Source organism: Diadema antillarum, unplaced genomic scaffold, assembly GCF_040938485.1.
Source record: "Diadema antillarum isolate AM-2024a unplaced genomic scaffold, OU_Dant_1.0 seq00000203_RagTag, whole genome shotgun sequence".
NCBI lineage: Eukaryota > Metazoa > Echinodermata > Echinoidea > Diadematoida > Diadematidae > Diadema > Diadema antillarum.
The window spans coordinates 587,367-611,998 of NW_027271262.1; the positions used below are offsets into that span (position 1 = coordinate 587,367).

Sequence of the window (24,632 nt, forward strand, 5' to 3'; positions counted from 1 at the left end):
TGCCCACGAAAGTTTGAGCGAAAACAGTCTGCATCACAGAAAATAGTTTTGAAATATCAGTTATCATCATGAGGGGCCATACACCGACGAACGATCCGGAAAACGACCAAACTCTGACTTTTACCTGGAAAGTCAAAATGGCCCATGCTTCTCACTGCGTCATTCTTGTAACCTGTGCGTTTGTGTTTGGACAGATAGTACCCCGGGACCGGCGACTTCGAGTCGCCTCCGAAGAACGAGACCAAAGGATGAAGTTCCTTGCTAATAATGCTGGGTTCCCACTGACGCGCGATCTGCTTCGCGTGTCACAATTGACCATTAGTAGCTGAAAGTACAGAATTTTTGTGTATGTCTATCACAATTTGGGCCACTTTTGAATTCGTGGTCCAAATCGTGGAGTAGCGGGGTAATCTTATTAGATATCGAAGTCAGTGGTAGCAAGTCTTAGTCGCATTGATCGATTGACAATTTTTGAACCGTCCAAAACTTGACTATACGATCAACGCGATTGCCACCACTCACTTCAAGATCTGACAAAAAAAAAAAAGATCACCACGACTACCCAACGATTAAATTCACGATTTCGAAAGTGGCACAAGATGTGATAGCCATACGGAAAAGTTCTACGATCAGCTGCCAACGGCCAATTCATGGCGTGCGTATAGCTGCGGATCGCACGCTGGTGGAAACCCAGCATTACACAGGGGCATAACTACCGCTGCCAGAAGACTCGAACCAGTGACCTCGCGCCTGGGAGTTCATGGTCTTAACCACTGGACCAAAACTGTTCCTTAATGACACTTTTTATATGCATGCATAGTCAATGTCAATTTACATGGTCATTACCACTTCTTGTGTCCCGGATGAACACGTTTTATTAAACTTCTCGGGTTGTTGCTGTTGTTGTTTTTGTACTCACATGAAGAATCACACGATGTCGTCCTGCGTAGAGTCCAATATCATTGCAGCGCTTCACTTCAACTGTTATGTGGGTGTTTTGCCATTGACTTCACGCTTGCTAGGTAATAACATTCCTTGGTGACTATGTCTCTTCTCTCGATGTATCTCGCTCTCTCTTAATCTTGACACATCAGTGATGGGCAGATCAATAATTGAAGAGCTCCCCTCCGAAAGGTGCTACACACACTTCATGTTACACATTTGCGCATGAGCTAGTGGGCGATCAGATCTAACATTCTTTTTTTTTAAATATTTTAGGCGTCTTCAATTTGCATAGTTATTACATCCTTAGGTCACAATCGCTGTTGTTAAAAGTATTGAAGTTGATAACTCATCCCTTTCTTTTTTTTTTCATCGAGAATGAGTGCATTCCCTCCTATGAATTTTAGGAGGGAATAAAATGCCTTTATGCGGTAAGAGATAGGAGAAGTTTCTCGGGTAAGGGAGACGGCAGAAAAATTAAATCAGAATTACGTGACTAAAGAGCCATACTTTCGTTCTCTCAAAGCAGGTATAATGGAGTGACTATTGATCAGTTGAGCAGTCATGATTTGTGAATATTTTCTTGTTTGATTTTGTCTGTTTTGCAAGGTTTATCTCTCCTTTTTTGATGGGTGCTTGCATAGTTTGCCATTGCATCGAGGGTTTTTTGTTTATTTGTCTGTTTGGTTTTTCTTCTTGAACTTGTTTACGCCTCTTCTGACTCACACGCGGAAATAATTTTCCTGTCAAACAGTGGTGATGTAACGCGTCTTATGCCCGTTAGTTCGGTGCCTGGATATAAATGTACAGTCACAGTGCATAGTAACGATGACTTTAAATGGATGAAAAAAAAAAACACCTCCACTTTTGTTTATTTACTGGTACTGTTGTTGTTATTGTTGTTTCTAGCACCCGCCTCCCCACTTTATTCATTTAGCATAAATTTTGATGTACCGAACTCAGTTACCGCGCCTGGCGTCATCCCTGCAGCTCGAATTGCGATGTCTGTTAGCTTTAAAGGGATGGTATAGATTTGGTTGAGATGGGGCTTCAGGTTTTAACTTTTCACGAGGTATATTAGAAACCACTTATATGAAATACGAAAGAGCATAATATAATTCTAATAGGAAGTGAAAGATTGTTTGATGAAAATCGGTTTTGAAATAGCTGAAATATCCAAAAAAACAAAGTAAAATAAAGTGGTCCTAACAAATGGTGGGACCCACCTATTATTAGAACCTCTTTGTTTCTGGATATTTCAGCCATTTCCAAACCAACTCTCATCAAGTGAACTTTGAATTCCTCTTAGAATTGTATGCTCCTTTATATTTAGTATACGTAGTTTCTCATCTTGTAGAAAATTAAAACCTGAATCCCCATCTCAACCCAAACTATACCATCCCTTTAAGGCGTGAAATGTAAATATATCTTCATTTAACCCACTGCCATCGGGTTTATGTGAAAACATTATAATTATGATCACACAGACTGTTCAATTTGAAAATAAAGTTGAGAGATGTTTGGAGTTCGATCAGAAATCTTGTGCGTCACATGTTATACAGCGTTGTGGTACTTGTTTGTCTCTTTGTCTCTCTTTGTCTCTCTTTGTCTCTCTTTGTCTGTGTGTTTGTCTCTCTCTCTCTCTCTCTCTCTCTCTCTCTGTCATATGTTACATTTGTAGTATACTCTGCGGGTCTGGTTTTTGATGTTAATGGATGACAAGACGTGGTGTGAAATTTACACGGCTCTCTGTCTTTGCAACAAAAAAAAAAATATGTAAAAATCTAATATTCCTAGTCGTAAGGGAACTTTCCATCATATGCTCAAGCAGTCATCACGGCAAGGGTTTACATTTTAACCGGAGCTGAATGTTGACATTTCATATTTCCCCCCGCAGGTGGTTTCTGTGTAGAAAGCACAGGGAGAGAGAGAAAAAAAAATCGGCTCTTCTGAAGCGTAAATTTGTTTGGCCCTGGGTTACAGGCGCTATAATGTCATTTTAACTCTTACACGACTATTTGCGATAATGCATTTGACGGCACGTTTTATGAAAGTTGTAAGGTAAAGTAAAACTTCGCACCAAAAAAAAAAAAAAAAAACCACACACGTTCTGCACAGCTCGTGTATGATACACGTATACCTCAATTTCTCGTCTCTCATCAGGTTGTACCTTCACCTCCAGTCGATTGAGGATCTGCCTTCGAAGGGACAGCGCGAAAATGTCTCCTACGACCCCGTGGTCGTGTCCTGCCTTCTTCCCGACTGCAAGCACATGCACAAGTCGAAAGCCGCCAAGCCCTCGCTCAATCCCGTCTTCGACGACACGGTCGTCTTCCCGCTCGACCGGACGAAGAGCGCCGAGAACGTGGCCGTCCGGATCTCCGTCTACGAGTCGGACGACCTGTGCAACAACGGGGCCTGCACCACAAGTGCCATCGGACACGTCCTCCTGCCCGTGGTCGACTGCCTGACGCCGAACGACAACGCCAGGGAGTTCAGGAGGAGAGTCGGAAGGAGATCGACGGTAGGCAGAGATGTTTCGATGATGAAACGACAACCTCTACTGATGGTTGTTATTATGATGATGAAAGTATAATGATGATGATAAAAATCACTATAAAAATTATCTATCAATAATTAAATCAGGCTGAGAAAATCAAGCGATTAGTCAATTACAATCAAGTATTTTGGTCAATCACAGATCAAAGCTTAATTTGGGGGCAAAAGGCGTACAGGAGACCCTGTAACAGAGTCATGACCGGTGCAATTATTTCTGAACGTAGGCGTTTAACGGAATGTGACGCTCTTATGGTCCGTGTGTGTGAAAGGGTTTCTGGCAATAAGCCAGTTTACAGTTCCACTTTGCGCATGAGCAGAAAAAGGTCATTTGTACAATCAGGCATGTTGGTTTTTTAATTTACTGTGATAAGCATCCCTGATGAAATGATTATTCATGTAACCCTTATAAATGGTGTTGCTATCACATCCACCTGACAGCAAGCCTGGTATTTAGCAATGTTGGTAGAAAAAGTTTGTTTATGCATTCAACACAAACCAGTAAAATGAATGCTTGCTGGAGTGTCGATTGACAGACCATTCTTGTCACCTGCTCTGAGCAAGTTCATTCTTTGTTTGAACGTGAATTCCATAAATTGTGGGCATGCTAATGCATCATGCTGCTTTAAAAACGAGTGAAGTGCCTAACCAATTGAGAAAAAAGAAAGGTCATTTGTACCAATGTGCCCATGAGCTAACTGTGAACTGGCTTACACCGTGGATATGATAAGAAAAATGCTGAAAAAAGTCGGGCACACTTGGCCAATGACACCACGGTCATCAAAACTCTTCATTACCCGAACTAAAGCAGCTGTTAGCGATGTTATGTAACATCCGGATTCTTGTATCTGCGTCCAAAACCTCCTGCATTTCGAACGTGGATGTCTTTTTTCCCCCAATAGGTGTTGGGATAGCGAAGCTGATTGCCATTGCCTCGCTGAGATACTACTTACATATCTAATGAACAACTTATCGACATTTCCAGTTCAACCCATACAAGTGATGAGATGAAGGTGGGATAAAACAGTGCATCAAGTGCGCGGGACTTCTTTTTATTTTCCTACAGTGAGCAGCAGGAGCAAAGCATTAGGATTCTTCATTTTCTTATCAGCGGTAGATATGAACAGGTCATGATCCTCATGAAAATGAATATGATTTGAATTTAATGAACATGGATAGTGAGAACAAAACAAAAATAAATATAACGGAAAGGCTATTCATCGTGTGCCATGAAAGGCGGGGGGGGGGAGTGAGGGTTGGAATGGAAAGAAAGAGGAAAGAAATATTGAGAGAGTTGGCAGAACAGAAAGGGTATAGGTAAAAAAAAAGACAACAAAACACACTTTCAAATCTTCACCTTTGACCTAGGGAAGGGTTCTCACTACTTATACTTACACGGAGCATTATGACGTGGTAGATCTGCATAACATTCTGTTGATCTTCACTGAATTAATCTCAACCTCACAGACACAACTATATACGTCTTTGATTGTCGACGTCCTTGGATACGCTTAGAAAAAAAATACAGAAAAATGTCCACTTTTCCCCGATTTGAAAGTGGAAGATATATCAACGTAGGCCGACTTATTTATCATCAAAGAACTACATATCAAATGATGAAGGCTTGCTGAATCACAACTTCAATTAAATTGCATTTTATCAAACACTTCACCGGCATAAACAAACGCATCAGTAGAAGAGCTATTATCTCTCTAAAATCATCATGTTTAAAGAATATAGGCAGACGAAAGGTATGAAAGAGAGAGAAAAAATAGAAAGGCATTATAGAGATAACGAGGAACAAAGAAAGAGTGGAAAAGAAAAAAATAGAGACAGCAAGAAAAAGGGGGAAATAGGTGAAGAGAGATAGGTTAATGAGGACCGGGGTGAAGTAACGTCATTGATGACGTCATTATTTTCACATAATCTGACATTCCCGATTCTAACGCTCCCAGTGGCTTTTATTGCATGTATGAATCTGTCCCAACAGATGCTTCGAGGTATAGATGAGAGTGTCATGTGTCCAACGCAACAAGCTTGGTGAAAGTTCGCTCTAAAATCAGGCTGATATTGAGTGGGATCATGACCATTGGATGTCAGTAAGTCAACGTAGGTGGCGTCCCATGGGTACTTGACTTCAATTGTATCACTGCACTGACTTCAATAGCCCTCGTAGTCAGGGGACTGGCGACGCTTGCCCGTTTCTCTTTTATAGCTTTATTTATGTGAAATGTCACTATATTCCCCTTGTGTTGTGTTGTGTTGTGTTGTGTTGTGTTTTGTTTTGTTTTGTGTTGTTTTGTTTTGTTTTAGAAAAGCAAAAATAAAACTTTAAAAAGTCATGGCTAGTCTTAGGTTGAACATCATTTGAGGCAATGCAATTTATTACCTTCTCACATATCCGATTCACAACCGCCACCTACCCCCCCCCCCCCTCCCCCCAAAAAAATAAAATAAAATGAAAGAATGCAAAAAGGAGGAAAAGCAACGTTTTTAGGACTGACATGTAGTCCAAAGCCAACAAACAACCGCCGACACCTTAAAAATACAACTAAGCCATTGACACAGTTGCTTCCAGCGAGGCGTTGAAATCAAGTACTCTCCCTCTCGCCTCAAGAGTGGCCTGCCATTGTGACGAATTACCCCCGATTCCTCGCATTTAAGTATTTTGTTGGTTTCGCTATCGAGGTAATTACGGTTCTGACGTGGTTAACGCGTCACGGTAATGGGTAGAAAGCGGGGAAGGGATGGAGGGGAGGAGGAGGGGGGGGGGCATTTTGGGGTTAGTAATTCGACGAGGGATTGCTGATGTTGCAGTGTCTACAAAGATGTGATTCTGTCGCAATTCTCTATTATATTTAGCCACTGCCTATAGAAATCAGGTTGGTTGTTGTTTGAAGTCTGCGCGATAATTAGAGTCTCGTAGGGAACGCATTGAAAGCCATTTCGCCGAGCATATCCCGGGGAATAAAAAACACAACGCTAATTAAAGAAAGTCGTTCATGGTATAAAGCAGTTAAGAGAAGAATAAACGAAACAAATTATTCCACTCTATACCTCGGTGATTAATTCCAAACAGAATCACGAATACATCCGATACTCTGGTCAACATTGTCCATCCTCCCCCCCCCCCCCTTGGAGTTTTTGCTTCTGATTTCTGCATTGTCAAGTAATTGCTAGGTCTAAAACAGGAGCTAATACCTTGTTAGCAATGGGGAAAATTGTATCGAATATTACAGGATTCACGGAACTGAACCAGTGCCTCTCCGTGCCACAAGCAGTGGGTAACATTTCAAGAGATTTTGATGTTGAATTCCATTTATTTCTTCTTCTTTTGTTGCTGTTTTTCTTTTTTATCAAAAATTTGTAAAACTCACTCGTATTAACGTCTTTTGAGAGTATGTTATCTGTCATAACAAAGGGATTAACTTATTTGATTTGCCAGTAACATTACTTTGTGGTACTCTAGTGTTATTCGAAAGTTCGGCATATGGACGGGGTGGGGGAGGGGTATGATAGATGGACACTATAATTATCAAGAAGTGTGCTTTGTTCATTTTCAACCGAATACATCGTGACCTGAATTTTTCTGTATACTACAGGTGGAATTTCCTTCGACCTCAGATAGAATTGCTCCAGAGGGATTTGACCTGATAGTGTAAAACGACTTCTCCGAGACTTTTATTATCTTGGCGCGTGCATGCACGTGCATCGGAATATCTGATGCCTGATGATGGATTTTGTGAGGAAAAGTGCTAAGTTTGACATCAGAGTTAACGCGGGATTCAGAGATAAAGCAGGAAAAGAAGCAGGCATATGCAAAAAAAAAAAAAAAAAAAAAAAATGGAGGGAAAAACCGGAGCCGGGAAAGAGAGATTACTGTGGATCTGATTTGGAGTGTGGGTGCGGGAATTGGAGGAAAAGTGAATATAAAGAAAGATAAGGCACGTACGAGTGCATACAAAAACGTGCCAAAGAGACATATCTTGCTTTCCTTGGTTTTACAGCTTTTCCATTCGCGTCCATTTTGGGAGAAGCATGCGCTTTACCAAATTCTTGGACACACAGCCGCAAATTGTTGAGACCGCTCAGGAGCACCAAAGTGACTGGTCGACTGCTAGTATATCATTATCAGTTATAAAGCTGTCTCGGATGCACTGTCTACAGTTTGCAGACACGGAAGTAGATACCTTTGGATGTAGATATCACTGTCATGATACAGCGTAATTACTATCTGTCAAGGCTGCCTTTACAAGCCTGAATCAACTGCAATGAGAACCAGGCAGTAAGGTAATAGGAGAGAGAAGTTTGAAAGACTGTCATTTTTAATCTTGCTTCTCCCCCATGCTCTACCCCTCCCCCTCCCCGTCCCCCTCCCCCACCACCTCACTGCCTCTCTTTCTCTCTCTCTTTTTCCTTTTTGTCGCTTACTTCCGGTCTTATTCATCTCAATCTCTTTTGTGCCAGTCGAAATTTCGGTGGAGGTATGTAGTTGAAATTTGTGCGTAAGCGGATTCGTTAGTGTGGCAAATCATCCGACCATTTCACTGTTTTAGCTTTCTGTAAAGTGTTATTAGCGAGCTTCAGATCTGCGACGCGCCTCCTCCCAGGTTGGACATGGGAAACAGTTGTATTGCGCATGTGCAGAAGACCGATTTTTAAATAAAAGCGGCGTCTTAGTGTTCGCGTCGCAGATTTAAAGCTCGCTATAATAGGGAGCTTTAGATTTTAGACGCGCGGACATTCAGAGAGAAAAAAACATTCTGAGCGTGGGCAGAAGCGCGCGTCAATTCGATCTATTTTTAGCTTGCGTCGCCTGAGTTTTTCACTACGCGTACTGGGCTATTTTTACGTCCGCACAGTTTGCAACGTAGAGAACTACTTCATGCACCGATCTTATGGGGGCGCGGTTTTCTTTTTTATACGTTGCGTCCCAGCGCAATCTAAAGCTACTTTTCAACTCGACGCAGGGGAGAGGAAATCGTCCAGCGCACTTGTCGTCTCAAACGTCAAAATCTAAAGCTCCCTAATATTTTAGCCCACGACGACTGACAAAATCAGTGATCATCTAAACACAATAATACAATCTCATACACACACACACACACACACACACACACACACCCTCACAAACACCCCCCCCCCCAAAAAAAAAGAAAAGAAGAAAAGAAACTGTGATCGATCTATAAATGAATGTACAACACGTGCTTATGAATGACACGTACGCGTCTCACTGCCCTGGGTGCAGTAAGTCGTAGAAAACGCACATAATGAACGACGATTCATGAGAAAGACTTCGTCAAAAAAAGATACAGACTAGCGTGTAGTAGATTATGAGTGTTTCAGAGGGAAATGCTTCAGATTCAATATTATTTCTTGGGCAATCAAGAACACATTTTACTTTGCGTATTATTACTTTTGAAATACGGGTAATCTCCTGCACGCTTGACTGTAATTTTTTTCCCTTTCAATTCCAATTTTTTCGTATCATCAGTGGGCCTATCTGGACAGGTACGTGACAGGCTATTACACACACACACACACTCACATACACACGCACATAATAAATCAATCAAACAAACAAACGTACACATACACACATAGACATATATATATATATATATATATATATATATGTATATATATATATTTGGATGTACGCTGTAGTATTGTTATGTATCTATATCATAGTTATATTTTTAACGTGTACACATGTACATAAATATAAACATATGTGCGTGTATGATAGCGTACAACATGATAGATTACTATATAAATTTATATATATTTACATGATATAGATGGAGACAGAGAGAGACGGACAGGGAAAGAGGGAGAGTTACATGAGTTCGGCTCTTTCAGTAAACAAATAAAAGCTGCATCATGTGTTTTTCTTTCGGATGAAGGCTCGAAGACGGCTATAAAGATAGCTCAGTGAGATGTGATGAAGTGATGGAAGAGATGCGTCGGCAATCCGTCCATTTCGAAAGATACCATCTCTTGCCAAGAAAGCCAACTTTTGACTCCTTACACCGAGGCAAAGGGAATGACCTTTAGCGTTGGATCCGACGGTGTTATTTTCTATGCCTTCGAAATTCCCTGCATTCCTCCAAACACATTTTTTTTTCTCCATTTAGATGAAAAGGGTATAACATATAGTCAGACATAAAACAAAGAAATGTACCCGACAAAGAAAAAAAAAACTTCATGCACTTCCCCAGGCGTTTGAAAATGTAAATGTCGACTTTACGACAGTCATACCAGGGCAGAGTTGAGTTGAGTGATTGTTGGGTGAAATGTAATCCGGCTTGATTATGATAGCAAAAATGAAGGCAAGGAATCACCAAGAAAAAACAACAACAATAGAATAAATGAAACCGGAAGGAAATGAGTTGCCAGGGGCGTAAAGGCAATGATCCATCGACGAAAATTAGTTTCGATTCGAAGCAGAGCTCAAGCAAATACAAAAGAAAGACAAAAAAAAAGAAAAAAGCTCCTGATAGGAGTTGCGTGATCATAGCACGCAAAGACGCGATCCCTAGGGGAAAGATAATCACGTGACCCTGTGACGTAATCTTTCATTCAGCACAATCAACAGAATCTTCCAACGATACAATCTGAAGATACTTTGATACATTGATACTTCCATTAATCCATATCCACCTGCACTTAGAGTGGCTGTGTCAAACAACGTTAGCAATAGAGTACCCCGCCCCTTCCAGTTATGAACTAGCAACAGAATAGAAAAGGCATCATCTTTAATGGATACTTGAAGTAAGAACGTCAAGCCGTCACCTCCTCACTCCTCCTCCCCCATCATTTAAATCATTAAGCATTCGTTCCTCATAGTCCCATGCTATTTTTCTCGAGACAGGTTATTCGTGTTGTTGTTGTTTTTTTAAAGAGAAACGAACAAAATACAGAATGATGATGAAGATGTTACCACTACCTTACTCCAAGAATCAACTTTGGACACTTTTATGAGCGTCTGGAAGAAAATATCATCAATTCAAATTAAAGTGAATTGAAGTGAAGATTTTGAGGTACGTAAACACTTAGCTGCGTTGGTTTCATGATATCGATAACACTTGAACGACACAATCCACGGCATCTGATGATAATGATATGACCTTAAAGTGCAACTTGGCAAGGAGCTTGAGATATTGGAAGTGTTGCAAGACACAAAACACAAGTCTGAGGATCTTCAATCTATCCATTTTTTCTCTTCTTATTCTCCATCCATGACAGATAACGGGAAACCTCGGGCGCCTACTCGTCTCTCTGGCCTACCTACCCTCGCTGGAGCGACTGTCCTGCGTCATATTACGAGCCAAGGAGATCAAGTGTGAGAAGGGCGCCACTGTGGCATCACTAGGTGAGGATGGCGGAGAGGGGTGTGGTTAAAGGGGTATTCCAGCCCTGTTTAAAGTTAGTCTGAAAAGGAAACAGTCAAATCTTGTAAGCACAACAATTGAAATTTGATCAAAAGCGGATAAAGATTAAGGAAGTTGTGAACTTTCGTGAAGTTTCGCTAATTTCGGCACAACAATTTTCGAACTGTTGAAAGGAATAATTTTTGCGTATGTCAGTATTCCACTGACTGTGGACCAAAAATTGATAAAAATGAATGTTTCTGCTGTATAAGTAACATATACATATTTCTGTCTAAATTGTCATCATTGTGCCCATAAGATTGTACTCTTTCATAAAAAAAATGTTAGGATTTCAACTCTTGCTAGAATGGCAAGTTCCCATAGCAACAGCCAATCATGAAGCTGGATTCTTGTCGTTAAGACTGACACTTGTCATTCCAGCAAGAGCTGCTATCATAGCAACATTTTATGAAATGTGGCCCAGAGGGTTATCCATCGTCTTCCTATTAGACACTGCCTATTAAAGAAATAGTGAACCTTACATTTTGTGTGTGTGTGTGTGTGTGTGTGTGTGTGTGCAGGTGGTTTTTTTTTTCATAATCATGGTAAACCATGTCATGATTGTACTGGCGATCACGCGCAGAAAACGATCCTAGCATTGGTTCACATAGCTTAGGATGTGCGGTGTGTGGTCAATGGTTCCTATGGTGCACAATCGTCTTCTTCCTAAATCATCCACTGCCTCCAACGTAAAAGACAGACGCTAAGTTTGCATCTATTTTTTTTTTATTTCTTGTATTAAACTGCAACGAGTCAAGAGATCAAAGTGTGAGAAGACATCACCATGATGTCATTAGGTTTGGATGCGGGGTGTGGTCAGTGGTTTCCATGGTTATCTCTCGTCTTCCTAAATCATCTCCTGGCTGTTTTTAAGAACAGCAAAGCAAACCCCTCATTTTTTTTCCTTCAAAGCAAGGAATGATTGCGGAAACGCGTGTTGTCACTGCATGAAACGTTTGCCAACACATCGTCACTTTTTCTCGCGGGGGGGTTGTGTCATGTTTATTCATGGTGCGACGATGGAATCGATAATGATGAGCCAAGCCTGGACATTACTGGTCGTTGTAATAACACGGCGAAGATCGATACCACAACTGATGTATCTGACGGCGACAAATTCCCTTCTGAGCACGCTCAGTCAAAAGGGAAAAGGGGAAATACACACACACACACACACATACACACACACACACACATACACACACACACACACACATACACACACACACACACAATGTCTAACCAGTTTCACTCTGTTCTCGCACTAGGTTCTCTCAACTGTATTCGCTTTCGTATGTGCCCTGTAGTAGACTGTTTTGATTTCCGTACCCGTTTTTTTCATTTATTTGGTTTTATTCATCTTTATTGGCCTTCTAATGCAGTTAAAAGGAGAAGCGTTTCCATCCTCGTTTTAAAACAAAATAAAGCAATAAAGCAAATGAAAACATTTAACGTCTTTTTATTTTTATTCCTTTATTTCAGCTCGCGACATAATACTCGAAAGCAAAAACAAACAAACAAACAAACAAACAAACAAACAAACAAAACCTTTTAATTTTATAGTCCTTCTTTAGTTATCCCCGGATATGGGCCATGGCGTTTTTAGTTTCATATTTAATTTCATTTTGCTAGTCTTTTTATGATGAAAATGCTTTAACTTGATTGTACTTCAGTATCGATATCCATGCACCAGTTTAAAGGAGTAACATTAAAAATCAAATATGGGTGTCTTACAGACATTTCATATCACCTTTCCCAGCAGTTTGGGTCTCCTGCCATTAAACGTTGATGTTGTTTCTCCACGAAGTGCTCAAAACTTTATTACGGAATGCCCTAGCGACGGTTTCGTTACCGGTACCTGATCTACAATGTTCACTTCCCCTATAATCAGGTTAGAACAGGCCCGTTGACTTTTTTTTCGGAAATGAAACTTGCTCCACATTACAGGTGCACTTTAACATCGTTACGATAATTCGACGCATTTACGTTGTATATTTCCAAAGCCTCGCTCCGCGTGTAATTTCAACTGCAATCCAGAATCTTTACTCTTTTCCTTATCTCTCTCTCTTTCTCTGTCTCTCCTCCTCTCCCTCGTTCTACTTTCATTTAAGAATTACGCCTTTCATTGAATCGTTATCGTCGCGTTCAATCCGATGTTAAGTGTCAGGCACCTGGGGAGGGATCGTATATCGAATTAAGCCGGCATTTAGTTACATTTTCCCCAGCTCGGAAAACCTTTGAATCCAAATGAATTAGATATCGAGAGCCTGCAACCCGCTTTGCGAGTCGCGCCGTTAAGAACTTTTTTTTTCTCCACAGGCCACCTTAAAGGAGTGCAGCTGATGAGTAGCGTGCAGTATACTGGGTATGGCGTCACAAGACCGTTCTTTTTGCGCGCGGCCCTCTCCGTTTCATCCTAGTGTAGGCCTCCGTCTCGTTTGAAGTGCGCCATGTGTGACAGGTGAAACAGGCATTTTCTATAGTCACCAATTCATACGAATTTGCACAAAACGTAGACGGCGATCGTATCTCTTTGCCCCACATTATTTTGATCAAACCACATTCTCCTTTAAAAAAGGAGGTGTTAAAGTAACCGTGGCTTTCTGTCCGCCTTTGTGTTCCATTTGCCCTCTTTTGTAGTCCTTCTATGTGTCTGTTACACGGTGTAACCTTAGCTTGCTCCGAGATTTTTAAGTGTAGGCTCAGTTGGTAGCGCGTCTGCCTCCAGATCGAAAGGCCCCAGGTTCGATTCCCAAGTTCCACTGAGCAATGTTGTGTGTAATGATATCATCTCCTCTAGTAAGATGCAAAACACTCTGTCCATCGGATAGGGCATAAAATGGAGGTCCAGTATGTGAGAGAGTCACAAGTTATGCACGTAAAAGATCCCACTTTATTCTTTCATCGCAAAGAGCAGTCAACCGGGTGAATAAACCGGTGAAGTGGTCCCGTCTAACGTCCAACTGGACCCCATGGAAGATTAGCTAGTGCAGCTGAATATGTGCCATCCACCCATTTTGTGAGATGGAAAATGAAACAAACAAATAAACAAACAAACAAACAAACAAACCCTCATTATCATCATCATCACTATCATCATCATCATCATCAATATATTTACTTCATAGACTTACACACACAGACACAAACACACAATGATGATGTGGGACAGAAGAAAATGATACACCAATCCTTGACTTCGCCGTTCACCCAGAAGAAACTGCATTGCCAATTTCTTTGAAACGACGTAAGCAAGTCCCCATCAGATCGATCCCGTATTCTGTAACTGGGACATTTTATTGATTAAGAGGGGACATAGCCTCCAGAAGGTACGCACTGCGCTCTCAACACACACACAGCGGCCATGAATGAAGAAGAGTCATTAAGAAACATGAAGATTCCTGGTCGAGGTTTCTCTATAGACACCAGATAGATGTCCCTTTAAAGGGACATTCCAGACGATTTTTATTTTTTCACATCATGCAGTACATAATATAGACAACTCTATGTATAGATTTGTGGAATTTATTGTGGTTCTAGAGCAGAGAAACAATAGTTTGAAAACCTTAAACAAATTACACTGAACAAGGGTGATGACATAGGAGGTTCACATATTTCAGAAATGTAGCAGTGTAATTCCAATAAGATACCGCTTGCTTGCGAGTTCACCTGTGTATAATATATGCATACCTTCTTTTGTTCTGCTTCCTTGAGCCCCAACTCATGCATTCTTATGGTGACTCTGCCATGTCATCATCCTTGTTCATTGCAATTTGTTCTAAGTTTTAAAACATTCTTTTTCTTCGTCCCAATTATCATAAATTCTGAAACTCTGTCCTCAGTATAACTTATTTATAGTTATAGTTTTTTTTTTAGGGGTGGGGGTGTTTCGCTTTGAAAGGTTGTGACAATACAATGGCAAAGCAGCATCTTGTTTTTTCCAGCCAACCTACTAATGATAACATTTTTTTTTCATCTCACTCTTTTTTTTTTCCTTAATGGAATAGAAAAATAAATCATGATCAGCCGACCTGGTTCTTTTCGTTTTTGTTTTGACTTGTTAGTCTGGAGCGGATAATTCTAATCAAAGTGTTGAGATTTAGTCGTCAGTGGAAGTTTAGCACGTGTGGAAGTGAAATTCTCTGCAGTGCAAGCATGCATGGCAAGTAGCACAAATCAAGAAAATGTTTTAAATAGACGTTTCTCCCTCATAATATGGAAACTGCAAGACGTTTTAACTCGATATAACAAGAAGTGCAAATAATAGCTCCTGCAGAAATTGTGACTCTGTGTTTGTGGTTTTTCGGTAGAAATAGAGACGGCTTAAGGAAGGCTAATGCCCTAAGGGGAACGACATTTCATATTCTGTTTACACACGACGAGGCACTTCTCCAGATCTCAGATGCAGATATCGTGCACCTCAGTGCAGCTGCCGTATAGCACGACAGCACGAATTCGGGAACAATTCCCCGAGATTCAATAGCCTGATCCGAGGGGAAAATAGTGTTTGCACTCCACGACTGTGGCCGACAAGGCTTCTATGGTTGCACCCATCATATTCCCAGTCCAGGAGTATATAAGCAACTCGAAGAATCGATTTCAAAAACCATCCTCCTCACAAAACCACGCGGGAAATGCGTATTTTGATCCGGTCGTCTTTCCAACCGGCCCACACAGAGATTATTTCTCCGGCACTCAGTCCATTCTGGTAATGGCTGCCACCTAGGATGATCCTACTCGAGCTGACAAACAGATAAGGAATTCGGATCAAAACGATGAGTTCACAAGTTTCATTACGCAAGAAAAAAAAAGGCCTCTGACATATTAAGTGTGTATGTTGTCGTTTTTTTTACTCCCCTTCCAATCTGTCAGGAAGCATGATAAAGGGTTTGCAAAATTTGATACAACAGAAAGTTTTTCATTGAATATCACACCACATCCTAAGCTCAAACTCTTTAAACATAACATCATTCTATCACGTTACTCGTTCGATTCAATGCGAGCTCAAATATTGATAAAGACGATACTTTTTTGTTTTGGTTTCAAGGAGATATTTGACTCATCTCTCCTCCTTGAAGAGTCGGTTGAACAAAAAGCTTAGCCTCCTAGAGAAACATCTTTGTCTAAATATTTCTATCACGGCTCTTCTTTTAACACATTTACATGTAATCTAGTAGTTTTTTTTTTGTTTTTTTTTTTGCTATTTGCCCTGCCGCAGTATAGAGGTACATGGTTACCGTGGTGCCCGCGTTGAAATGGAAATCAATTTATATAAAGGCGAGCAATCTTCACAAGATGTTGTGCACAGCGGTTGGGGGCGCTTCACGACATGAAAAACACTCAACTTTTACTTTCCTTTTCCTCTCTCTGTTCCTGTCTGTCGGCCCCTACCTCTTTTTCCTAACAAGCTTGAACATAATGACGAAGCGTGTCGATGGTTTCTTTGCCGAGTGTTCCATCAGACGGTTTACTCGGGAATTACAGTCTGATGTCCGTGCATAAGGGGGAGCAGTCAGTGCGGGAAATGCATTTTCAGTTTTGCTTTCTTTCCGTACTGAGCAGGCGGTGACAGGACGCCAAACAGCGAGTCACGTGACATTTCCCGCGCATTAAAGACGAGCTGAACAAGTTTCGAGAAGAGTCAAGACGGGAACATTGTTAACAGGGCAAACATCTGAGCGTCTAGATGGTATTCTACCCCAGCTCTCTCCCGCGTGTACACAGAGGGGGTAGGCATTCAGTTTGCTTCTATGCAAACTTAATAGAAACTGTCAATAAGACAAAATGCAACATGTCGAATGGAATAACACTTATACAGTCAGAAATTGTGATCCTTCACCCTGTATCATGAGACACATCACAGATACATACATATGGACCATATGATATTGTTATCTTCATTATCATCCCAGGTTTATCGAATCCGGCATGAGTACAGTTGTCAAGAATAATATCGCTGCGCGTATTATTTGCGTAAGCTGCTCAAAACTGACAGAATATTACAATCACAAACATAAGAATGTAACTGAAAACAAGACGTATTCTGCATTCGCGGATTTCAATAACGACCGTCTCATCTGCTAGCAAAATGTTGAGAATGCAATAAGGTGTAATCACGGGGATCTAGCCTTCCATCTTTAAAACCCAAACTAACGGGCAACTACGTTAGCCTAATCTAAGAAGAAGAAAAAGATGAAAGAACAGACAAAGAAGAAATAACGTCAGACTGCTTAGAATCAAATTAATGCGTGTCTTTATACACAGCATTTCAAATTTACTTGGCTGCTCAAAAATCCATTAAAGTATCAATACTCCGAGGATGGAAACGTGTTAGCATGTGACGGATGAACTATACACTGTTTTTTTTTTCTCTCTCTCTCCGAAAACTCGTGGGCGGTGACTTTGACACTTCTAATCCTCTTTCCTTCGAAGCACTTTCCGAAATATCATGTAGATACTGCGAAAGACGAATATAACAAAATAGTGACTATTATCGGATTTATGAACGTGTGTCCCGCTCCACTGATTTTTGTTTTCAGTGATGCTCAGCGACATTCATTGGAAAACAAATGGAGTAATAATTTACGCACTTCTTCGCAGTCGAATCGGCAAAATAAACGCCTCGCTCGCTAACTCTCTCGGAGGATTAACAGATCCTCAAAATAATTCACAGCTCAGAATGGAATGATGAAACTTGGGAGACAGAGAAAAGAGAGAGAGAGAGAGAGTGTGTGAGAGAGAGAGAGAGAGAGAGAGTGTGTGTGTGTGTGTGTGCGCGCGCGTGCCTCACTCGTTTTCTTGAGTTTTCTTGAGGTAGTCATAAGTCGGAGATGTAAAAGTTCCGGAACAGCTCTGAGTGAAGAAATTAATGACATTTTCCTTTCTTTTCTTTTTTCCTGGATGACTACACCACGTGACAAGAACGGAAACGAGTCCCCGCGTTTAGGGCGTTTTACGAATGCAACATTAATAACACCACCATTGAAGAAGTTTTCACTATCAAGTTTCTTCGCCTAAATCATTGTCCCATTCTTCATCACCATTTGACATTATTTCACCAGTTTCGTCAGGTGTTATTATCATCAGTGTAGATTCTAGAATCTATACATATAGCTCCTCCAGTGTCTTGATTCTCTTTTTGTCTTTATGGTCTCACATCTATATTCAGTATTAAGAGTCAGCATGTCGATTGAACTCGTCATCATCATAGGTTTCACTTTTTGAAAACAAATGAGGACTTTGATTTTAATAGCTAAACCTCCAGGTGATTTCATGTGCAAGTGCGATACTCGATAATTTGTGGAAAGTAAGGCGAGAGCGAGTCAAAAAAGTGAACGCTTGATGGCGGTAGGAAAGAAACGTACATTCATGATAACAGCCCTTAGCGCCGATGACTCATTTCCATTGTCATATTCTCGTCATTCGTGTCGTCATCAAGTAGTATGACGTCAGGGTTCCCCAACAGTATTTTGCCTTGCCTGGTGTAGCACTGAAGTTATGGGACGGAGCAGCAGAGATCGACAGAAATTCTCATCTCTTTTCGCGAAAAAAAATGAATATCGCATATCACGCACTCTTTTCATTAACCCACTTTTCCATCAAAATTATACATTATGTACTAGTAGGGCCTACTGAGTTTGAACATAATTTTAGCGATGAACCATTTAACTGTAAACGTGGATAATATAACCCTAAACAAGCCATTTTTATATTCAGTGTCTCCTTCTAAATGTTAAGGCTTATCAAAGTGGTACGTGTGTTCGGCAAGCTGCTAAATTGATGAGTCTTTGTTATAAGTCGACGCTGCCAGAAGTTGAACTTTCGGCCAAAATTGAAAGATATGAATTATGCAATATCACGTTCATATACTAGTATCCGGTTGCATCAGTCTAGACGACACACTTGAGATTGGCGTAAAGTTTTGGAGTTCTGTGCAAAGTGTTCCGAACCGGAATCCTTAGCAAATATACAGCTCTATGAAGCCAGTGAGCTGATCGATCAATCTAACATCTGCAAACAAAGTTGCTGTCTTTTCAATTCCGCTTTCCTTTGATGTGTTTAAAGTCATTATCGGAAGGACTGCACACATGAAATAGGGCCAAGTAAGTATGCACAATACTTACCTCCTATGTAGATGACTTGTCTGCAAGTGAAACATGACATAAGGGTGTTGTGCATGCGTCATCACATACGTTGACATCCCGGTGCATGTTGGGATTGAGCAGGAAATCCAGAGTTCGTCTGCATTACAAACTATCGCGCTCTCTCTATCTCTCTCTCTCTCAAAAAAAAATAATATCAAAACACACACAAAAAAAAAACCCAACAAAAACAACGTGTCAAGTATATAAAAAAACAGAATTTTTGGCGATACCTGTGTCTGTATTTTTTTTTTCATTACAGCGACTCAGTAACATCTTCTTTGGCGGTGAGGTTACTGTTTGATGATTAGGACAGTTTTGTCGCATGATTACTTTGACGTTTTGGTAAGTTCATAAACGTCACAAAAGCCGTACAACCTATTGTTTCCTTCTTACCTTGGAAGTACTTTTTACACCGAACGTGAACATTTTATCGATTGACTTTATACACGAGTGTTGTGTCCTAACCATAACAAGAGAGTCCAAAGTATAACCAAATCTACCCGACACACTAGGATCGGCTAAGAAAAATTGAACCTTTCTCACTCGATCACAAAAAAAAAAAAGTTTCTGATCTTCTCGGGTTTGTATTGATGACGACTCCAAAATGTAAAGAAGCAGTAATTGCAATTATTAAAGTTTGCTATCACATTCAAAGTGTTACAACAGTCCGTCGGTAAACTTGTAAAGACCGTGCGTAGCACAAGACAATTCACAACAAATAATATGAAATATCTATCGGACATAAATGTTCATGTGAAACAAACATAAAATCAATGTCGTATTCAATGCGGGGCAAAATCACGAGCGTGAAAAGTTTGAATGCAGCAAAAGTCCACCACAAAACTTTTTTTGTGATAGGTGAATGGGGATAGGCAATGTGCTGTTCGTTTCGTGGTGTTTTTTATTGTTTGTTTCGAGAACATTGCAAATAAAAGTTGTATGAGCATGAAGAGAGAGAGCTCCTTTCCATCGAACGGAATTAAACATTCTTGTATGCCACACGCCCACTCTCTCGTGAACGACATAGGTAACTGGAAAAGGTCGATATTTTGCTGATTTATTCCCGAAACGTCAACGTTGTTTGTCCACGTATCGAGTTACAGTGACATGAATTACTTAACATTTAATTACATTCATTTAAAATGTGTATGTGGTCGTGCTAGATCGGCGCAGTGTCTATCAAAACACATCATGTTCTCAGGAGATACTACAATAAGTAAAGGCAGTTTAAGAAGAGAGAGAGAGAGAGAGAGAGAGAGTCAAAAACAAGATTCTGCCGAGAAACTTTGCTCCCAAGAAAGACAAATGTACAAAATCTTTCAGATTGGTAGATTATACAGATCGCAAGCGTAGAATTACTCTGTCATTAGGATTGTGTGCAAACACACACACAGAATATAGACATATATAGAGAACAAAATTATTACTGTGTATTTGGTGTATGTACGGAAATGTGATTGTTTCACAAGAGATACTTAAACCCTTGGTGTGTATTTTCGTCACAATGCCCATTAAAGACACACAGTGATATTCATTCATTTATGCAAACTTTAACGCCCACACATTGCATTATTCGCTTGGGGAGCATACTCGATAACATGCAGCCATCTCCATCCTTTTCTCCAGAGGGTTTAATTTCGATCTCAACGAGCTCTCATCTCTCCTTCACCACTAATATCACTGTTTGGATACTGTAAGTACAGATCTCTCTGATAAGCCCTTGTCATGAACACACGTCATGTTGGCTTTTGATAGGCTGATCCGCCAAGCTTCACTGCTGTTCAGCGACCTGTAAGTGTAGTCGAAAATGACGAATGACTATTATAAGTATTGGGCACACCGCTCTCACTTTACAGCGTTTAGAGCAGAACTAGTTCTTACCGTACATATTATATTCCCCATCGAAATTCGACATTATTCATTCAAATTCTATGGAATTCCCAGTCGAAACCTGTTTATGAGTCTTGGTGTAGGAGACGATTGCCCAATATGAGGAACGATTATTTAAGTTTATCCTGTAACTACATTATATAACTGTATAACCATAATACCGAATAACAATGCATACGTGAGAGTAGGATCCATCACCCCCGCCCAAAAAAAAAGGACAAAAAAAAGAAAAAAAAAGAATGCTGAACAAATGCAACTTGTGGTTAGTGAGTGTCCAAAGTATGTTTAACGCCCGGCGGCCGGTCACGTAATGTGTCTTGTCGGCTGACCCAAAACATCACGTTCACCAAATCTCCGTTTTTTCATTTCTTCTAGACTTCCAGTTCCAAACCCAGGCCAAGCATTACACCATGTTGTGTATTCAATATGACAAAGTTTCAGATGCGTTGAATCGATCATAGAGCGAATGGTCAGCGTAAGCACAGCGTGTTGATTAGTACGCTGTCACACGCTCAAAGTTTTTGACCTGTTCGAAATGTTACGGGGTCCCCACCGTACCTCTGAGAACCCGACTGCAGACTCTAAATCGTATTTCACACTAGTCAAGAACAAATGACAAATGAATAATAGGTTTGCCAGATTTAAACACGTATACGTTACCTCTTTGCGCTGTGGTGTGTCAGGACCTTATCACACAACATTATGAGACCATTCAGACTGTTGAGACGACATATCCCTTGATGTTCGACAAGGGGCCAGACCAAGTGGGACTTGGGCCGAAATCAGCAAATACGTTTGTCATTCTGACGCAGTATCTTCTTTAGGAAAGTTTCGCGCACTGGGATGTCGACGTCTGCTCCTTTGCATCAGTTTCGAAGAAAGACGTCGGAATCAACTCAGCGTGCGCTGTGAATGAGCCTCGTCTGTATGTCTAAACAGAACCCCGCACCCGGCTTAAACCCCGTATACAGGAGTCTGACTCTTCGGTTATCCAGGACACACCTCCAACAGCTTGAAAGAGAGTTTAGCGCGCCTGTTCTGCCGAGTACAAGGTTTTGGCTACACCTTGTTGGTACTCAGAAAAAAAGAAAGAAAAACATGATTGTATTTGTCTTCCATCCTAGTCAAACATTACAGGGGTGGGGGGGGGGGGGATAGGGAACAAAGTTAAGTCAGACTAATCTGAATGCTCGTATACCACACGTCGCTTGACAATGCGTCTTATGATACTGAAATTCATATTCGACGTATGACCCAACGACGATTTGAATGCTTAAATGAGTCTGTCTTTGCGCGATGATGTGTGTGAACGCCCTCATTGTCAAAATGAGGAGATTCTTGTCTGAACGGGAACAAGTCGAGAGAGCGTTACTCAAGGGCTTTTGCGTCGGAATTTTAGCCGTCTTGTCGGGTGAACATTCCCCCCATGGCAGTCTATTCGACGTGAATAAAGAAACATTCGGATGGTGGGAAACAAAGATCGATGGAGCAGGAGTCAACGAAAGCCCACTGAATGCAAATTTGTCTCCTCCTCGCGGCGTCGGGCTTGTGCTCAGTAGAAGAAAAGAAGAAAAGAAAAAAAGTGAAGTGTTTTATTTGAGTGTATAGGGAGATTATCCACTTATTACAGATCGCATAAAGAGAGGAAGACATTTCACTAAAGACTCGAAGTTACAATTGACAAGAGGCAATATCATCTTAACAGCTTAAGAACAATGTTTGTTTAGTGATAGTGTGCACTATTGGATAAGGATTATCTAAGAGTAATCATGAGAGATTTTTCTAAGACAATATGAAAAACAAATCCACACGATGTATATCTACCTCTTTGTATTTTTGGAGCCGCGTTTATTTACTTTTTAAGAGGTATTAAACTTTCGTCATCAGGAGACGCATAAGAGAAAGGGAGAGCGTATATATGTGGGCTTTCTGTTTTTATCTGAATATGATCCAATCTTACTTCAGGCACTGCTTTTGTTTTGTTCTGTCATGTTTAGTCTTGTGTTGTGCCTACTTGGATATAAAAGGTTTTGTTTTGTTTCATAAAAAATTCAGATCACAGAGATTTTCTTGATAGAGATGCAATTTTTTTCTTTATAAGAAAATAATTAAATGAAGTAAATGTTAATCTTTCGCATATTATCATCCTCAAGCACTCAGCATTTTGGAATTGTTTTGCATTGTCCTGTTCTCGCAGAAACCTACGTGAAAGTCACCCTGATGTGCGGCGTGGACAAAGTGAAATCCCGCAAAACTGCCATCATCCGCGGCACGGACAGCCCCGTTTACACCGAGTCCCTGTGCTTCGTGGTCCCCATGGCTTACATCGACGAGACATCGCTTGTCATACAGGTGGTCCAACGGGCCCAGCTCAAGAAGGACAGGATCCTGGGACAAGTGATACTTGGGCCCTACATCTACACGCAAGGCAGTGCCATCAGCCATTGGGGGAAGATGCTGGCGCGGAGGGAGGCGGCAAAGCAATGGCATAATTTGTATTTGTAGGGCGGGGTTGCGTCGTCTGGCGGCGGGCCATGGAACTCTCGGCTATACATTATAGAGAATGGAAATCGTTGCGCGCGTCCCATTGTTTCGCTTGTCGCTTTGGGATTAGATTACCGCAGCGATAGCAAGCTTGTAACCGCGTTGTGCATAATTTTACCTCGAGTAATATTCGTGTCGATGGGTACACCTGCGTAGCATTTCAGCTTGTGACAGAAGAGTCTCTCAATTCAAGAGAGCAGAAATTGCGCGGCTTGACACACACACGACCGCCTAAACCGCCCAGGATATGTGAAGTCTTGCGTTACCAAGTACTTCTTCCGTCGCTGTTCTCCCTTCTTATTTCCATTAAATGAAAAGTGCAGGTCACGAAAGAATTCCTTTTGCCCATCATTGCTGAGAGTTCCATGCAGCTTGCCTCATCTGAAGTTTCTTCAGGATTGTAAAAGGGTCGATGGATTTACTTTTTTTAAGCATTATGTGGTCTTCGCAGAGTCTATACAGCAGCCATGACGTTGATGGTAGTTATAGGCACTCGTTCAATATTCCGCAGAGTCCTCAATAGCTAGACTTTTGTCAGTCTGTGATTATTGTCATTGCCTCAAGTGCGCGCGCGCCAAATAAGATTACGTTAATTCCGCTCCGAAAAATTGCGAGTTCGGCGAAACGGCGTCTTCTCTTCACACCACAATCCACCTACACAAAAGGATATCGAGAGATTCCAAGTGTCAGCACACAATACGCACTCTCAAATCTCAATGGCACAACATTTTCTACGCAATTTTCAAGGAGTCAACATCACTTAACCCCGTCAGCAGATGAACTAAGAGCACTGTAGAGAGGGGGAAAAGCATGGTGATTGTAATCCTGAAGATCTCAATGGAAAGCGTTAGGACCAATTTGGCATGAACTGTCAAACCTCCAGTAGAGACCGGTTGCCAATTGGTGATCGATCGATGGAGTTTTATCTCCTGACCACTTCTTTGCTGTGTGAAAGGCAAACTCGACTATATATATTTAGCATCAATCTAATGAACAGGATAATGGCATACAAAATATTACTACCAGATGAAGAGTGAGAACATTCCAGAACTTTCTTGAACCCGTGATGGTATCAGTCATAAACACATACGAAAATCAAACGAGGTAGTGATGTCATGGCAAC

The 24,632-nt window shown here is 41.0% G+C and overlaps 1 protein-coding gene across 1 annotated transcript in view; it reads left to right on the top strand.

Annotated features, from left to right (window-relative positions):
* LOC139728822 (synaptotagmin-15-like) overlaps positions 1 to 23,659 on the top strand; it is a 60,400-nt gene extending 36,741 nt beyond the window's left edge. Inside the window, exons 4-6 of the mRNA XM_071639757.1 lie at positions 3,106 to 3,466; positions 10,747 to 10,873; positions 23,163 to 23,659. Coding sequence (XP_071495858.1) covers positions 3,106 to 3,466; positions 10,747 to 10,873; positions 23,163 to 23,470 — 796 coding nt within the window. The 3' untranslated portion in view covers positions 23,471 to 23,659. The remainder of the gene's footprint in view (positions 1 to 3,105; positions 3,467 to 10,746; positions 10,874 to 23,162) is intronic.
* The last annotated feature ends 973 nt before the right edge of the window (positions 23,660 to 24,632 follow it).